The 19,593-nt window shown below is 43.7% G+C and overlaps 1 protein-coding gene across 1 annotated transcript in view; it reads right to left on the reverse strand.

The window, feature by feature from the left end:
• LOC119891485 (tetratricopeptide repeat protein 28-like) overlaps positions 1-19,593 on the reverse strand; it is a 163,281-nt gene that overhangs the window by 2,399 nt on the left and 141,289 nt on the right. Inside the window, 16 exon segments of the mRNA XM_038703171.1 lie at positions 109-216; positions 330-459; positions 1,319-1,342; positions 2,039-2,115; positions 2,369-2,600; positions 2,690-2,814; positions 2,913-3,160; positions 3,507-4,051; positions 4,201-4,380; positions 4,546-4,690; positions 8,079-8,219; positions 10,129-10,288; positions 11,879-11,942; positions 11,945-12,099; positions 12,201-12,330; positions 15,342-15,451. Of these exon segments, the coding sequence (XP_038559099.1) occupies positions 109-216; positions 330-459; positions 1,319-1,342; positions 2,039-2,115; positions 2,369-2,600; positions 2,690-2,814; positions 2,913-3,160; positions 3,507-4,051; positions 4,201-4,380; positions 4,546-4,690; positions 8,079-8,219; positions 10,129-10,288; positions 11,879-11,942; positions 11,945-12,099; positions 12,201-12,330; positions 15,342-15,451 (2,574 nt within the window).

A 19,593-nucleotide genomic window follows, 5' to 3' on the forward strand; every position in this document is an offset into this window, starting at 1 on the left:
GACAGCTGAAAAGCACAATCTGGATGATTCCAATGTCCAGTCAAGTGACTGAAAATATTATGAGGTACAGAATGACCAATGATACAATGAGCAAATAAGTATACTAACCAAACAGCGCAAGCAGAGACTGGAGAGCAAAGTGCAAGGTGCGGCGGTTGGCTAGCTTGCCTGTCTTCAGCACCACTTCTTCTTGGCCGACCTCACATAAGTCAAATCCTGCACAGACACAAAAAAGGGCAGCAGCTGTAATTCCGAAATTTGACAATGTGTCTCTGTGAGTCCATATGGACACATGGATTGACAGTTTTCTTAGGTAACAGTTGACTCACCAAGAGCAGCTAGAAACTCATGGCATCCTGGCAGTCTCCATAGCTGTACACTAATGGAGACCTGAATGGGCAGGAGGGAGAAATCCTGTTCTTTCTCACCTGTCTGGAGTTGGACAAGCACCTGGTGGAGCTTGAGAAGAAAAGAGAGAAGATAAATAGGGGAAAGAGCACAAGAATACTATAAACTGTTGAATTCTAGTGCAGATGTGATTAATGGCTGAAATTCATTTGTGTGGTCAAAAAATTTCTATGGCGCAGAACTTAACGTGTCAAGTTTAATAGTTCCTTGCTCTAACTGAATATTTGTTTCTCTAGAGTACATCTATATGCGTTCCCTAATATAATGGCAGCCACATCTTATTGTTTAACTACTGTAAAAACATTTAGGTAGGTATGAATCTGTTTCGTAACATGTTTGAGTCCTACGTATGAGTATTCAGGACAACAGAACGTCTGCAGTGAGGCAGAGCTGAAAAGGTTTCAGCTTTGTGGGGGGTTTACAAGAGGCCTGGGAGCACACTTGCTTGTTTTGTTTGTGGATTACTTTGCTTGGAACAGAGAAACCTTTGTCAACTTGTGAATGTGCAGAAAGGAGAAAACATGCCTCTTCTCCTCACTTCACTCTTTACGATTAGTAGAGGTTTATTATTACATCATAGCTTTATCCCTTCTACCACCCTGAAACATTTCTCTGACCTGAATGAACCAGGGTTGTAAATACTCAAATACTCAAAATCCTTAAGATCGGAATTGCAATGGAACTAGCAATGGACAAAAAATATGAGCAAGACAACAGAGTAAGCGTTTTCTCATCTACACTTTATGCATGCAAATGCTAAACAGCATGAAAACAACAAAACCGATCACTAAATTGTCATGCAGCTTCTACACATGAAGGTGGTGCTTTAGAAAGTTTAGCAGGAAGAAAGTGGAGAGAGGAAGAACAGGGTAGAATGGGATGGAGTGCAGGTAGGTGAAGGCACACTTACCATTGCCACCATATTTTTAACAGCCTTCAGACAGCACGATAGGAGGAGGGGAGAGAGAATAGGCTTTTAATTGCATGCACACAGGCCATTCACAAAAGGTACAAGGGTTCGGGTCTACAAGAAGGATAACAGCAGCAAGTAACAGAAGTGTTTATTATAGTATAGAGTTTGATGTAATCAGCATACACACAGTAGGTTGAACAGATTTCATGTTCTGTGCATTGAGACCAGTATTAGCTGTATCAGCCAACAAATCACCAACTACTAACCAGATAGTATTTCACTATAAGCATGTGATTATAGCCACATATTACACACACACACACAGAGGGATAAACCTCTGCTGTGTAAGATAAATTTTCTGGTGTCACAAGCTTGAGTGCAAGAGAACAGACTCAGATTGTAATTAAAACTGCTAGTTATTCCCTATGCAGCTTTTCACTGCAGATTAAGCTGCAGCTTGAGTTGCCAATGTATTAGCCGTATCTAGTCCCGACGTAACTCAGTTATGCAATAATATATCCTTGATATTCACTTCTAGCTAGAAGCTCATGGTAGAAGGTTGTGTAAAAGTTTCAGAGAAAGTGAGAGGGACTGCCTTAATAATTTTTACCACAAAATAATAGCAATGGTATTTGTCATTTGAGCCAAGACTAATTTCTATCTGGTGCATTAGATTTAAAAGTCCAGAAGCATTTGTTTGGAGCTGCAGGGGCATACCCGGTTGATGAGCTGCTCTCCTGCCTCTGAAGCTGTGATGAGTTTGCACAAAGCCTGGAGAGCTGGCGGCGGCAGACCTGAGGGATGGGATCAAAGGAAATTGTTCATTATTCATACACAAAGTACGTTCTTTAAATCCCAAACTAAGTAGCACTATGGCTAAATAGGTGATATATGGAGTGATATGAAAAGTGACAGAATGGGATTTGTGGTATGTGGAAAACAATGTAAAAACACATCTCATTAAATTATAACCACCAAATCAGTAAAACATTGGACAGATTCTGAATCTTATTTAACTGTGATATAGAGCTCGTCTCAGGTGCATACCCAGTAGTGACTGTAAAGTGGTGCTGCACTGCTGGAGCCTGTCTCCTGGATCAGCAGTTGGAAAGAATACGGCAGCAGTGATACCGGTGCCCGCAGAGTCAAGACGGAAGCCCACAGCTGTCAACAGGGCCTGCCAGCCAGGGACACCCCCCACCTTGTTCTCCACACTTTGCTGGGATGTGTACATGGAGTTGCGCTGGCCGTTCTGTATCCTCTGAAGAGACTTCTCCACCTGCAAGGACCAGGAAAGTGCAGCATCAGTATTTTATCAGTATTTTTTTACTTAAAGTATGTAAGTCCTTGTGTGTCTCCATGTCTCACCAGGTGGAGTAAAACTCTCAAAGCGTCACGCGCCCGATCTGGATACTGTAGAATCTCTGCCAACGCTTGGCCAATAAGGGAGGATGGGCTGTTAAGCTTCACATCATTGCCAATCAGCATGTATCCTGGACAGAAAAAATGACACAAAAAGAGCTACATTACAAGGTCATCCTTTTTGTATGGGAATGCCGAATGAACACGTAAGTGAATAACACTCTCTCACCTGCCCAGTTGGAGGGGTGAGAGTATTGCTTGCTGCTCTGGACAGTTTTCATGGCGTCTGCCAGTGCTGCACTAGCCTTGGTCCCATTAAGCAGGGCAGTGTAGAAGGCATGGACAAAAACCTTGGAGGCTGCGACAGGGACAGGCCACAAGGACACGAGAGCACACTGAGCACCAGCAGCCAGGAAGGCCCGGGTCAGTCCCACGACACCATCTGCTGTCACTTTGCTGCTGGACTCCTGGTACGACCTGTAGCCACAATGACACACAAACGTATAATTGAATTAGGAAGCTAGAAAATATTTAATAGCAAAGCAATTTCAAGAATTATTTGTGTTAATTGTCTCTCTAGGCTATGCTATGCCATTCTCATTAGTTACATTACAATTTCTTGATTAGTACTGCACTGTATCTAATGACTTCCATGTCTGTAGATCAATCCTGAATTCAAATCTGCAGTGTGGTTAATTTGATCCTAGTTTTTGACATTAAATAACCTAATTACTGACGTACGACTTAGAAAATTAAAATATCAGCACCGCGATCAACATAGAGACCACTGTTTAAATTTGTTCCATTTAACCAGCCAACCTACCCCAGAACCACCAGCTTGACTGGCAACCTCAGGTCCAATATATCTGCAGCTGTGAGCAGGAACTCCTGGAGGGGCGGACTGTCACAGATGCTCTCCACGTCACTGCTGTCATCCTGCATGTGGAGCGACTCTGGGATGGTGTAGCCGCTTCCAATGGAGCCCTTCCTGCCTCGACCACTGCTGCCTCTCCTCCCCCCTGCACCTCTCCCCACTGTTCCCACTCCCACACTGGCACTTGCGGCACCAGGCACGCCCTCAGGGTTTGGGGTGAGCACCAGGGCTGCCAATTTCCAGGAAATGTGGGTGGCAAAGTGGGCACACTCAGCCTGTGTGAGGGCACTCATTACCCTTTCCTTGGTGGCAGCAGAGCCGGCCAAGGGCTGGCAGCCCAGCAGCTCAGCCACCATTAGAGCCTCCTCCTCTGCAGAGGGCATGGGTCCCCACAGCCAGCGGTCCATCACAGGTGAGGGTAGTCTAGGGTTGCCCACCACAGCTGCCATCGAGACACCACCACATGGAGCTGGTCCGGGGCGCCGGGAGTGAGCCTAGGTTTACAACAACAAAGGTTACATTGTAGATCTACATACGTATCTTGAAAAAGTATAATCTGTGGCCATAAAAGCCTGTCAGTTTTTTAAGAAGTTTCAAATAGAAGTCAGGCATTATTTTCAGTCATCTGAATGAGAAGCTCAACCTTTGCACTGGATCCAAGACCAAGGATGGAGGGAACAGCGATGAGACTGAAGCGCTCATATAGGTATTCATTAGAAGAGCTTCCTTTTAGAAGGGCGAAAGGGATGAGGTATAGTTCTCCCTCCAGCACCATCACCAGTTGTCTGTGCCTGCCAACAGGTCCACTGGAGTGCATCAAGCCCTGTCAGACAAAATGATTAGTATGAAAATGCACAAATACAAAATAACATTAAATGTGTGGTGCTTTTGATTTCTATTTCTCACAACTGCATTTTCTCTTAAGCCATTCTTTCTACCACACAACTACATCAATAGGCAGGTAATGACCCATAGAGGTAATACTCACCCCCTCCATAGGTGCAATGAGCAAATCATAAAGTGCCCTGAGTGGAGGCTTTCCAAGGTTGCTGGAGCGACGAGGCAGGGAGGAGTTACCATCTTTGGCAGGTGACATGGTGTTACTGAACAGGCTTGTCATACTCTGGCAACTCCTGCACAAGCACACCACAAAATAATGCTGTTTTAATTTTGTAAATCGTACTTTTTTATGCTACAGGCTCAAATCTTTTACAGTTTGCCACATCGTGCATTTATCGTAGGCGCCAAAAATATATGCATGGACAACAACTCATATACTCAGTTTTCTTTAAGTTACAAAATTACCTTCCTTCCTCCAGATCTACAGATATTCAAGATATCATAATTAGTAGGTCATGGTTTAGTCCCCATGAGTGTCAGTAAATGTACCAATTAGGTCTAATCTGATATTATTTTACAACTTAACTTAACACTTAACACTTAAACAGTCTTAAGAAAAAACAAGATTGCTTTTGTCACCTTAATGTCAACAGAAGGTTTGTAATTGAAAATACTGCATAATAATTAAAGTTAAAAAAAAAAGACTGTGCGAAGACTATACAATGTAGTGCATGAAAACAGGGATCGCATGCATCAAACTCTCCTTCAACATTAAACCATCCTGTTGCAATTAATGTGCTTTGCTGATGTGCTAGGAATGTGGCTCCATGTCTAGCTTACAGCACTGTGTTATATCAGATATGGCACTAGAAAGACGCAAACTGCCACTGTAGTTTCTGTGAGTTTGTGTGTGGTAGCCATACAAAGCTGAGAGTGATCCAACACTGACAACCATAGTCCCATATTTCCTTTTTCTAACATGCTCACTATCAGATCTAAGTCATACTCAGTATGATGAAGGCAGCCCATATTGGATCTCCACGGTGATGTGCTGTAAACCCCAAATAGAATTTCACATGACATGAGGAAATACCACGCGCGACCCTGTACGCAGGATAAGGGGTTGACGATGGATGGATGGATGGATGGATGGATGAGGAAATACCACATTATTATGTCATTATGTAAAGGTCCACTAGATGGCAGTGTGACACTGTGGAAGTCGAGAGCTTACAGAAACATAAAGTGGCGTTGAATGCGATCAGTTTACCAGAATCCCCACCGGATGAGAAGGAGAGAGTGGCTCATCCCATCTTTACTGGGACCTATGCTACATACAATCAAAACTCAAAAAGATGAGATTGTGGGTATCTTCAGTGCACTGCCAATGACTATTTTGCAGCACTCTGAATCTCTGAAACAAACAGAAATCATGTAACAGCCCTGCATGTTTGAGGCATGTCTGCTATGTGATGGGAGTGACAACACTAGACATACAACATACTGAGAACTGTGCTAATGGTGGCCATGGGGCTATAAGCCTTTGGTGCTGTAGGCACACAGGGCCAGGCTTTATGGCCGCACTTGTCACTACTCTCCATCTGTTCCAGCAGCCAGAGTTTCTTCCGGGCCCCTGCCAACAGACATCTATCCTGCCCTTCTGGTAGCCCCAGGCCACTGGCTTCCCTCCAGCCTCCCAACACTCTGTCTCTCTCCAAGGCCTTGGCATGAGCTTCCATGGGAAAGCAAACAATCGTTTGTTAGCCTGACAGGAAGAATGAGAGAGCAGGCCAGGGATAAGCCAAGAAAAGGTGAGTGTCAAATGTAGAGGGAAACAGTGAAAAGAAAACACTAAAGGCAGTGAGGCTGAAGGTGAGGACTGCATTCAGTAGCTGCCTGGTTTGTGCTGCAGAAAGACAGACTCTTTAGTGTGATTTGAGAGGAGATACAAAGGTAGACAAGTTAGCCTCAATGTAACACACTTGAGCTTTTTATACTGACCTCATTTCCAGCTGTGATATAAATTACTGTTTCAGCTAGTGGCCACTCAGCTCTTTTGATGCAGGCGTCCTGTCCTACCAGTCTTTATGCTTCTTTACCGACAACTTCATCGAGATTCTCAAACAATCTCATTATGCTATCATTGTGCATAAAAATGTATTCAATTACACAGCGTGGGGGATTAGACATGATGAGACTTTCATTATCACCTTTGCATAGTAATCCTTCCAAGCTCCCTGGTAAAGATTCTATCTCAGTGTTAAAATAGGACAATCAATGATAATACCAAATGAAGACATCACATCAAGAAGCACAGGTCTTTTAATGCTGACTATATTATTCTTCTACCTATTTTATTTAAATGTAATTCAATTATCCATCCATCCATCCATCCATCCATCGTCAACCGCTTATCCTGTGTACAGGGTTGCAGGGGGCTGGAGCCAATCCCAGCTGACATCAGGCAAAAGGCGGGGTACACCCTGGACAGGTTGCCAGTCCATCGCAGGGCCACACATAGACAAACAACCACTCATGCTCACACTCACACCTAAGGACAATTTTTAGGGTCACCAATTAACCTAGTCCGCATGTCTTAGGACGATGGGAGGAAGCCGGAGCACCCGGAGAGAACCCACGCAGACACGGGGAGAACATGCAAACTCCACACAGAAAGGCCGGGGCAACCGGGGTTTGAACCCACGACCTTCTTGCTGTGAGGCGACAGTGCCATCATAATGCTGCCGCCCTAATATTTTTTCTCCTTTGTCTTAATTATTGTAATTGTGTCAATATTGTGAATATGGTAGTCTTTATACCACTAATAGCCTAAATCATAACATGGTAGGGAACAATGATAGGGGGATGTGAAGTCTTGAAAAGCACATACATGTATATTATCTGGCATCAAACCCCAAGATGAATGACTTCAAATGACAATGAGGCTTTCTTCATTTTCTCTCGCTTTAAAATTGTGATAGACGATAGCCTCCTAAGCATGAGGAGCTTTATAATTCAGAGTTTTTTGAGCCCCAAAAGAATGAGCGGATTATTACCGGCAGCCCATTAAAGGGGCTTAATGAGCACCGAGACTCAATTAAAGCTGGAATTACCCTCTCATCAAAGAGCAGCTCAACTGTGGACGAGGACAGGGAAATATGACCCAGACACACACATTTGCACACACATGCACACATTCTATTGGTATACACTACCAATCAGCCCAATGTTAATGAATACTTTCCAGAGAAGTATTAAATAATATTCTAAACAAGCCACCGGCAGACTCGCTGAACAACAAACAAACTCACTGAACAAACACAAGCAGGGCAAACATCTTAAAACCACATCGGTGTCTGTGTCTAGTATGCACGCACACACACACACGCACACACATACACACAAGGCCCCATCAGAGTAGGCAGTTGATAAGAGCTTTAGCGGCTTGGCTCTACTCAGTCTATTTAATAAGGAGGATTCACATGCTGCCTCTGTGCTGGGCAAACAATGGAGAAAAGACTCCTTTCACAGATGAGCCACAATACCAGCGAATCTCCTTACCCAAGCAGATATTTTTAATCTTTTTTGTGTGCGTGGAAAAGTGGGTCTAAGTAGCGCTTGTTGATTACGACTCTCAGTAAGACTGCAGGAACGTCCAGGTGATTTGCACAAATCTCCTACCTGTTGAACAGGTTGTTTCTGGACACCATGCGCAGGAAGCCTGTTGGATCAGTGACTGAGTTAAGCTTGTTGTTGAGTTCCTCAAATTGTTGGTCCAACAAATCTCCTGCCTCGCTCTCTGTCTCACTGCTTGAACACCCTCTGAAAGAGAGAGAGAGAGAGAGAGAGAGATGAAGTGAGACAGCCTCTGAAATGTTGGCAAGAAAAAGGCACTTCAGCAAAGTAGGCAATACACAGACTTACATTGTTTCTCTGCGGATAAATCAACTACACACACTCCTGATCTGCCCGAAATACACACTGTTCAACCCACACACACTTGGCCTAATTTCTCAGGCTTGGTCCAACACCCTGATGGAGCTAAATCCTTTCATTATAATGCTGCTGATGCTGATCCAGTCAGCTGGGAGTCAACCACCCCCACCCCACAATCACTACCTCGCCACCACTCTCCCACATCACCCTCTTCATATATGAACCTCTCCTCTGATGCACCAATATAATGTAACGCTTATGTCAACTTCTTGCTCTCACAGTAGCGGAACTTCTTATCTTATGCTCCGACTACCACCATTTTTTGGAAATCCTTGCAGTATGTGTCTCATTTCAGATTCATTCATACTGACAGAAAAAATGCTCAATGCATTATACTTAAGCAGTTTTAAAAGATGATCCAAATGTTAATACATAGATTTCTACTGCCACAAAGGCCTCCCCTCTTTATATCATCCTTTTTTCACACACATATGCTCTACCCATTCTTCTCAATCCCATTCATTTTCCATTTCCACTCATTTCAGAGGGCTGCTTCCCTTTCTCTTCACTCTGGAAAATGAATGGGCTGGTAAGTGGTGCCATATTGTGCCCATCCAGGCGCAGTGGCGTGTGTGTAGCTTCCCATTGGAGTAGTAAATGAGCTAGTAATGGGGCAGGAGGGCCAGACTGCTAGGGTGGCGGAGGCTGGCACTGGGCGGGCCAGCTGGGCACTATGGATCAAACACCAACTAGAGAAACAAAGCTAACATTAAAAGCTATGTAGACCCATGTATGTTTTAGCTGTCAATATATTTCACCGCATTTTCCATCTCTTCCTGCGGAGTCCCTCTGGCTATATTCCCTGTTGTCTGGTCTTTAAACACCAGCCTCGTGCTATTTTATTTTTATTCCATTGATTGTTCCACTGCATCTTAACCTTCCCATTCATCCTTATACTCTCAGCATAAATACCATTCTCTCTTCCTTTACTTGTCAGGTTTGATGTTTGTTAGGTGGGTTCAACAGTCAGGCTATACAAAGAGCCATTATTTCGTCTCATTTATTTCTACTGGAGAGAGAGAGTGGAGTGCTTTAGGAAGGTAGTGGAGGCCTGTCATCACAGGGTGCAATGGGGCAGAACAACACACTGGCACACACACACACACACACACACACACACACTCTGAATGATAAAATAACACTTCCTCAGCTAACTCTAGCAATAAAAATGTCAAGTTTCGGTTTCGGTGTTTTTTGTTTGGGCTACATTTTTGATGATGTGACATGTTTTATGCTTCCTTCTGATGATTGGTTAACAAGGGCTTTTTTAAAGAGCACTTGTTAATCAAACAGTGTTTTTATTGGACCATAATAGAGGCAAGAAAGTCATCTGCATGAAAACAAAAGCATTGCATCACAAATTCTTGATTCATCAAAATTACTTAAAAGCAGATGTCACACAAACAGACCGAACACAGACATGAACCAATAGAAAAAGACATGGGGCTTGTTAGGACTGAAGATGAAAAAGTAAAAAAAAACCCACACATAAATTACATGATTTATATTACGTGAGGGGAATAGGAGGGATTGTTAAATGTCAGCGGTGGCATTACTGCCTTTGCGTGCAATAACATAATCCATGAAAATTACTTATTGGATAGAGAAATACCAGCAACAAGTTTGTGCAAATATTCTAGCAATTACTCCTAAATAAATATGTGTGATATGGATAATGAGCTAACAAACAGAAAGTAGAATTTTCATATTATTGTGACAGCTGTAAACATCTCACCTGCTGTAATAAGACTCTACTCCCAGAGCCTCACGGGCACTGGCAATGTGCTGCTCCAATGAGGAGCCGCAGACCACCCCACTGCTGCCTCCCTCCTGGAACTCTGATCCTCCTTCTGATACGCCTTCGCCCAGGTACACTTCATGAAACTTCAGGATGCCTGTAGAGAGAGAAGGGAGGGCAAATATGACTAGCTGCTTTCAGGCATCCACAAAGTGAAAGTTTAATAAAAAAACAAAAAAAAACAAACTGGAACTATTTGCTCGCGACGGGAATATTGGATCGTTTCAACTGAAAGTTGCGAGTGAAGCCACTTGCAGTAGTGAATCTGCCGAGCTAAATGAATAAAACAAATAATGTTCAATAAAAGATAAGAGTAGGCTGCCTGTGCCATCTGCTGCCCGCCATGAGAGCTCAGCTGAGTCTCGAGCAAGAACATCAGCGGGGGGCGGGGAAGAGCACACTGAGAGATGGAGTACAGGCTGTGTGTGGGCGTGTCTGCTGGATAAGCGGATGTGCTTGGATGTATGTTTTGTATTCAATGAATTTGAATGGACAGTATAGTGTACATGTGTGTCCGTGCACATTCAGGTCTATAAAATGTCACTGATGATTACACTACTGAAGTAATTAGGACCTTAGTGGCCCTTTTTACTGACGGCAGACTCTTTAGGCCACGTTTGTGTGCCAGCTGGATGCCAGGGAATGCCAGGAAGTGACAGACAGGCGATTAGTGAGCAAGTGGCACCCTCTTAGCCTGGGGCAATATTCAGCACTTTGAAGATCTCCATTGGTCCCTGTAGTGTTCCTCCCCTCCGTATGACTAATGCTGGGGGGTCAAGTTCAGCTGGTTGCTTGAGAGCTGGATTTGATCAAATGTTCAGGCTTGGTGGCATGGGACGTGGGTCACGGCTCTCATTTCCTCTCTTTACAGCAGAGAGCACAAAAGAGCCAAAGAACAACTAATAGTATCGCAGCCACATGAGTCGTGTGACATGTACTACAGTTTACCCGCAGCTTTGCCTATTCTCTTTGTGAAACTGGAATTTCACAAGTCATATTAACAAGCTGTTGGCATGTGCAGAGATGTTGTCAATGTTGTTTGGCAGTGTCACTTTCAATTAGCATGGTTCAATGGCAGATCCCTTCTGGGGTGAGAAGGGAAGATGGGGGCAAATCCTAACAGCAGAGTGGCAGGTGGCCCTGCCGCTTGGTGTTAAAGTTGGCCTTCTTACCCCTGCAGCTGAAAACAAGCTACAGCCTTTGGACCTTTTATCCGCTTTGATATGAACAAGCTTGTGTGTTTACTTCTTTGTAGGTTGTTTCACCTGTGTAGTTGTTGGGATTTCACAAGGAATAGAACAACAACTTTGAATAAGAAATAGTAAAAAAAAAAAAAATGTATCAAATTTAAAATTGCAGAAAGTTTGTGGTGTAATTGTGTTGAACAGAGGAGAAATTCAAGCCTGCTCAGGAGTTTCATTTTATTTTATTTTATTTATTGGTCAAAGTATAAAGTTGCCAGTCATAGTATCACCATACAGCCAACTGGTTTAATTTATTTTACCTCAGTAAAAGAAGAAATTTGAAACCTATCCACCAAATTTGATTGATAAAGCGCATATGGTCTCTGACAGCGGAGATAATGTTTTAAGGCAGAAGACAATGACATAAAGACAGACAGGCATGATAGGATTTCAGCACCAATTTATAATCTGAGCAGTAGGCCAAGCGGAGAGTCAGTCCTTACCTGCTCCTGGAGCCAGCAGCCAGCTGTACAGGTAACCAGCGGCCATGGAAAAATAAAGCACCAAGGCCCTCTCTGGCTGTTGACGGTGTCCAATATGTGCTCCACTGTTACTGGGGTGTATGGGTCTGAGTCCTGCTGCCCTGTCTGCCTCTCAACCAAGAGGTCAGCAAAGGCCCGTGTGCGACCCCGCTCTGCCACTGCTAGAGCCTCATCATGGTGGCCTGTGGTAATAAGAAGACAATGCTGATTAATATGTAAACCTAAATAAATTGGTACCTGACAGCATAAAGTAGCGAGGATATGGGAAGTGTCATTGCCATACCTAGGCTGACAAGGACCCTTTGGAGTGCCTGGTAGCAGGAGGTTTGCAGGTCAAACAGAGAGAGTTTATAGTCTGTGCTGTGCTGGGCTTCATGGCGGATGGTCTCAAACAGTGCAGATGCTCGGTAGAGCTGAGGACAAACAACAACAACCAAATATTTTCAGATATCCTTGGTTTGTTTAAGTTAACCTGACATCACACTTTGATTCAGTGATTATTGCGGGTCAACGGTGGTTCTCAATAGGTAAAGCATCACTGTCTTTTTTCATAGGTTTGATTCCTACTGGCGTAACTCACGTTAAAATGTAAGCAGACAAAGTACAGCAAGGCACTATAGATACTTCCAAAATCATATACCACTATGCATGCATGATTTCACTTGAAGAAAGAGGACCATTGTGGCCACTAGATGGTAGCATCCCACCTCACTGCTGATGTGACCTGCATCCTTCCAATTCTGCTTCTTTCTCAACAGAGGAAAGTACTGTAATGTAGGCTGATGAATCGCCACCCAACACAAAGTAAACCCCTCTCCGGCTCTTATATGCCTGGACATGGGAAAGGGCAATGAGAAGCTAAACCATTACCTGATCATCTTGGACAGACAGCGTCCAAGGAAATAAATGCTTTGTGAACTCAACAGACCTGTCTGTGTTATTGGACCTTTCTATTCAGTGCCAGACATTGGATTGTGGGAGGGAGAAAGACAATGGAGAGGTGTGGAGGCAAGCAGTGTTGCACACTGGCCAAGCGGAGTTAGCCAAGAGTGCTGATTCATGGGAGCCGTTATTGATTTCTGCACCTATGGCAGCCCTGTAGGATGACTGGGACTGCTATAGAGCCACTCTCCAGAAGTCCTGGGCCAGCAGAGAGGGTAAATCACCCCGCTCACACTGCTTGACCATAGGTCATGACAAGACAAAGAGCTGCAATGGAGAAAAGGTTGTTGGTAAGGATGAAAAGGATTCTATCCGCACTGTGGGTTTGGTGAGAGAAAGAAAGAAAGAAGAGCGTGTGTGCTTCGCGTGAGCACACATATATGCATGCTCTGTAGCTCTTCTGGCATATCCCAAGGTCATGCAGGAAAAGTATGTCAGAGGGAGAAAAAGGGGGAGAGTAGAGATCAGCAGAGAATCTGAGCGCTCTGCTGCATTAGTGCTAGTAAACGGAGATGCTAGACTCGATGATCTCACTGATAGGGCCATGGGCGGATTGCTGCAGTGCTAGTTTAATCTGTTAGGCTTGCAGACATCCCTTTAAGAGTGAAACTAATTTCTCACAGTGCCTTTCTTCTGGCGTGACCCCTCCTGGCACAGATGAAAGGGAAACAATCTCAAATTTGCTACGTCTGCAGTGATTTGCTTGGCTGTGGTACAGGTAAAATCTGCTACATCCTTCAGCTGTTTTGCATTCAGATAGCCCTCTCATGTTTTACCGTCACTGACACTAACATGGCTTTTATCTGACATGTTAAGTGAATGTCAATGTCACAGTAAACTGCCAATGTGAGTGGCGCTTGATACACACGCCTATAATGATTTTTGTAAAATAACCTCCGTGGGGAACTCTCATGCTCTGTGACAGATATTATCAGAGGAGAAAAAAAAACTAATCTACAAGAGACCACTGATATTTAAGTAAACATGAATTTATTGATTCACGCTCCTCTTGGATATGAATGCGAGCTCTTCTCTGAAGGAGCATGCACTGCTGAAATAGCTGATTAGGATCAGGACGTGTCAATCTGTGGAACACGGTGAACACGGGGATCGCAGCTATGGTGTTCAACTACAATTGGGTTTAAATATATAGAGATTGAAGAACATGAGGTCAAGTACTCTCATTCCACACCTTATGGATGCTTTATGCATTTCAATCCAGCCTTCACAAATGAGGTTTGAAGTGGGTCAGGGTATTTACCAAGGTCATCTGTACCAACAGGCTATCTCATGAATATCCATTTGATCTATACTCTGAGGACAACAGTGTCCTTTCCCACCAGCAATTCACCCTGGAGGCTACAAGCTGACATGAGGGGGGAAAGTCTTAAAACATTGCTGTGGTATCTGTGGGCAAAGCACTGGATCTCTGTAAGTTGCAACAAGGACAAAACCATGTTAAAATGCACTACTAAGGTCTTAAGGTCAAGTGATAAACTGGAAAGCAAACATGCAGTGGAAAATATGTTGCATTGGCTTGTTAGAATAATATTTAGCTTTAATTGAACACAAATTCCTTAATATGACTCATGAGCCTCTGCTCTAGTCAGCACCTTGGTTCAGTCGCTCTTTTCCAACTCTTGTTACAGATAATTGCAAACAGACAAAGTTACTTTTTGAAAAGTACGAGGCAGGACAGAAAAACAAAGCTATCTGGGTCACATAGATGTACGTAGTGTGCATGTATCATAACAGAAATGTTTTGGACTAGATTTTGAAAATGAAAGCAGCTGAATAACATCCCTACAGACACACGTGACAGCCACTGCTGTTGCCTGACTGTTCACAGACTTGTATGTGGATACACAAGCTAAGAAAATCTTGAGAAAAGCTGCGGTGTGTGGACAGACTGCAAAGAGAGATGTTAAGGGGATATTCCATGCCTGCCAGGTGGGCAGTGGGCTGAAGAGGACTAAGAGAGTGTGTGTGTGTGTGTGTGTGTGTGTGTGTGTGTGTGTGTGTGGCCGTGCGTGTGTGTGTGTGAGATGCGGAAGCTTGGGACTCATGAGACCATGCACATAGAAATAAAAAATCTTCACTCATCTGTTGCCTGTCTACTGAGATGACAGCATTTACCAGCTCAACAGACTCCCCAGCATATTGCCAGAAGCCGTGTTCAAGCTCTACAGCCACCTCTCCCTTTTCTTCTGCTGTTGTTTTCTCTCTTCTGGGCTGTTTCTTTATAAGCATAAGGGCATTATTGAAGTGCATATTTCACACTCCATGTCTTTGTACATCTACTTCCCTCTGCCATTTGTAATCTTTGCTGACCAGCAGATGTGTGCTTATTAGAGGTCAGTTTTAACTACAAGAGAGTCCAGATGGAGAGGAAGAGTGGATAGGAGAGGAGAGAGGAGAAGATGAGGAGAAATTAGTCAAGGTGAGCCGAGGCAAGAAGAGGAAGGAACAGGAGATACTTTACCTGATGTTGGGCCTCCTCCAGATTCCCACTGGCCCACAGAGAGAGCCCCAGACGATGGCGGATCTTCGCTTCGTCCTCACGCCGAGCCAGCTGCTCTGCAAGCCGCAGGCCTGTCAGAAGGGGAGGAAACAGGAGCAGATGAGAGAGAGAGGAGAGGGAAAAGAGAGAGTAAAAATTATTCAGAGCAGGCAGACTCTTAGGTATCTTTCAGAGTAACAGATGTAAGCATAGCGTGGTACTGATGTTCTGACAGCGAACAGGTTTGGATATTTGGCCTCAGTTGTAAGATACAGCTCACACTGGGACTAAAACACACACACACACTTCTGCCATAGAGGGAGGTTGTTAGAGCACTAATCGGACTGCATAGTAATCAATGCTAAGGATCAACTGGCTGAGCAAACACAAACACACGCTTAATGCTTGCGTAAAAGAAGCCGCACAATATCATGAACACTCCTGCAAATATTTGCAAACACACTGATGAGCTAATAATAGACCGTGTGCAAACTCACAGTGCAGTCTACTTTGTGATTTTTTGTTTGAGAGACTTTAAGAGGAAGCCGGGGAAGGTTTGAATATGCATATGTGTGTGTGTATCGAGATGTGTATGTTCAAAAAGTTTGCCTGTGTCAGATCACCTGGCGAGAGCGCAGTTTGTTTTTCACTTCCAATCCCTCAAGCAGTGAGGCGTATGTCACATCTTTGCATGTGTCCTCGGTCTGCCTGCCGAGCACTTGGTTCTGCCCAATTACTGAGATGAAAATTCCACTCTACAGAGGACAATGATGAAAAAAATCGACAGCTGCTGGGCCACATATCACCCACAAGGTGTTAAATGCACAGCAAGCAGTCTGCAGTTTGCAATAGCCTATTGCTCATGCAGAGTCTCACTTAACGCAGGTTCTGTGTTTGTCTATTCTCTCCACTCGCATGTGTGACGGAGGGGTCTAAACATGCTTTTGGTCAAAGAGAGGAGAAAATGGGCCAAGCCACCCTCGTCCGAGTCTGCTTTTCTCGGCATTCCTGGAAAACAGTCTGTGGCTGGACCAGATAAGCCAAGAACAGAGAGCGTGACCTGAAACAGCCAGCCTATTCCGCAAGACCCAGCACACTACGCAACCATAGACTTCATGGCTCCTCCATGGCCACACTAGCCGGCAGCCTTTGAAGCCTGCAACAGCCTCCCCTCACGCCTTATCTTTCCACACACCCTCCCTCTGTCTGCCCTCTTCCCCCATGCATCTGCTGTGCCCCTCTCTCCCTCTACCTCCCGTATTCATTTTCTCATCTCTGTGCCTGTGTCTCTGGCCCCCCTCTGCTCTCTCTACCTGTTTCATCTTGACTGTGGTGGCAGTGCTTGCGGGGACTCGGCACTGCTTAGGGCTCATTAGGCGCCAGAGCGAGAGAGGGGAAACAGATCTAAATTATCCTTTTCATTCTCTGACAGCCTCACCCCTCACTCATCTCAACTCCAGCTCTGAGCCTTTCATCTGCACGCACACACACACACACACACACACTCACACACACACATACACACAAACACACACACAAAACCTTTCTTTCTCTGAGCTGCTCTGTGATAGTTCTTTATGATCAAGCCTGAATGTCAACCAACACTATGTTTTCTTTATTCTCCAGCTGACAGTGAAATAATACATGTGAATTATGACTCATGCCGATCTCTGTCTTTCCCCTCCGCCCGCCTGCCGTTCTCTTTCTTTCTTTCCATCCCTCCTTTCCTCCCCAACTCTCTCATTCCCTCTGTTCTCCCGCTCTGTATCATTCAGTGTCTGTCACTGTCACTGTGCGTGCCTTTGGTGCGCCCCGCAGGCACAGTCACGTAGCGGCGGCTGACATGAGGATGTGGCCGTGGCTGGCTGCACCCTGAAGAGCAACTAGAGAACACTTTAAAGGCTGCTTGACAGCTGGGTGAGAGATTCTCTGCAGCCCCTGAGGCCCACGCACCTCTGGCTTCAGACACAAGCTTTACGTGCAGACACCACATACATGTGCGTTGGAACAAGGGAACCAAATCTCATGTACTGTAGAAAAGCAAGCGCATTGTGCCACAAAACAAAATACCTTGTATGCACTAGTGACACATGACAACACAGTATCCTTTGATCATGACCACCAAAAGAACAGTGTGTCATATATGGTAAAGTTTTTTTTGAAGAAAAATACATTACCTCACACAATACCTAAATCTACCTATTCTGTATAAAAAAGAAATCTTCCACAATCTTCCTATATGAATACATTTCTACAATTATGCAATAAGAAAGAATTGACATTTGCATTAAGTTGAGAACTAAATACTGGTATTTGTGAAAGCCTGCTTAATAATTTATGAGATAAACGAAAGTTAGTCTAATTCATTTTTCTGCTTTTCAGATGTTAATCACTAAAATACATGTTGAGATGAAATACTTTGTCTGTTCTGAGCCTAAGAAGCAGAGAAATAAAATAGATACAAAGGCCTACAACAGTTGAAGGCAAGTATATCACTAGCTCTCTATGCAACCAGTCAAACCGCTACTGACACTTTAGCAGCAACCAATGTTCAAGACTAATAGCATCAAAACAGTAACACTGAAAACTATGAGGGGTCTACATATGATGATGAAAGGTCCAGACATTTCACACTGAGATACTTGCATTTAGTTTTATATGCCTCCTGACATGCTATTCAAAGGTCTACCAACATGACTGTGTTTTTATTAGAATTCCTCAGCCAGCACTATTATAGTGTTTATAAAGAATGTATAACACTGTATAAAATCATATGTTGTAAAATGCACCATTTTAAATACTCTGTATATGAAGCTACAATATCTATTTTTTTTGTCTTAGATATGGTTAAGGTCCCTTTTGTTTTTAGATTATACAGATTTGTGTGTGCAGTGTATACTTATACTATACAAGTATGCTTTGAATATGACAAAATGATTAGTTTATTATCCCATAGATGTTTTGTTTTCACACAAAAAAATGGTCTGTTCAAGTTTTACATTTTACAACTTTGCCTTTGCAGGTTAATATTGTTATTCTGTTAGTTGTTGTTCAATAAATAAATAAAGAAAGCGTGGAGAAACTGTTTTACCTCCATTAGTCGCTACAATGACGGCATTGATTTAATGACACTGTTGTGTTAATCATTGAAAAGTGCATCTTGCAGTGTGCAATGCCTCTTTTGTTTAAGATTGAGACAGCAATGTACAATTTCCTTTAATGTAAAATCACAGGAAGATAACTTATGGAATAGTGTGTACACTTGAAGTGACAGAAATTATGTCTGCCTATTAGCAGTTAATTGGTATCCTAATAAGTCTTCCGATGCAGCCTTATCATTCTGTATTACTGCGCAACACAGAATGACCATCAGACACAAACACACACACATATATATATATATAAATACACATACACTGATTTTAGAGGTCACATGTTGTTCACAGTGTCTGCACTAGTTTGGAGCTGCCTTTCTATTCCTCCTTCCAATTAATCTGTTTTGGTAGGCAAAAAACAAAAAAACAAGCAGTGTAGCTTGAAGAATAAAAAAAACACAAAACTACCAGTAGGAATATAAAAAAATAGAAAAACTGAAGGGAAAAAATCCTTGCCAACTTTTCGGTCTGGGTAGGTTGGCCAGAAATAATTGGCTGTCAAGGATAGTGAAGGCACTGTTCTTTTTCACAGCCAGAAAAAGGAACAATACAAGGACAGTGCGGGGGACAACAGGGGGACAGGGTGGAGACAGAATGGCCTGTCGCCTTTGTTTTCATTAAAGCTCAACAAGCAGGCCTGCAGAGGGTGTACGGGTCATTGCAGGCCCAGCTAACTCTAATAAAGCAGGCGAGGAGGAGGAGAGATAGAGGAGATGTATTCCTGTTCCCTTGCATTGACTCCCTGCAGGGTGAAATATACAACTGTCCTCTTACACAAGCTGCAATTTTCTAGGATTCAAACTGGGTTTGGGTCGTAACACGGTGGGTGTGCCTGAGCATGAGGTCTGTCAATGGGTATGGGCGAGGCTGGTGGTGTGGACATTCAGCTCGCATCCATGGATGCTTCCACTTATCACATCCTTGGTGACAAATACATCCTGCACTGACATAATGAATTTTTGAGGGGCCAAGCTGCAGGTTTTTATTTCACCATAATCTGTAGGGGACAATGAAGCATGAGACGAAGGCGTGTGTCAACCACTGTGTGAAAAGATCCTTTGGCAGCTCATTGCAAAGAA

This window comes from Micropterus salmoides, unplaced genomic scaffold (genome assembly GCF_014851395.1).
Source record: "Micropterus salmoides isolate LMB-PRFRI ecotype aquatic unplaced genomic scaffold, ASM1485139v1 Ms_hic_scaffold_7, whole genome shotgun sequence".
Taxonomy (NCBI): Eukaryota; Metazoa; Chordata; class Actinopteri; order Centrarchiformes; family Centrarchidae; genus Micropterus; species Micropterus salmoides.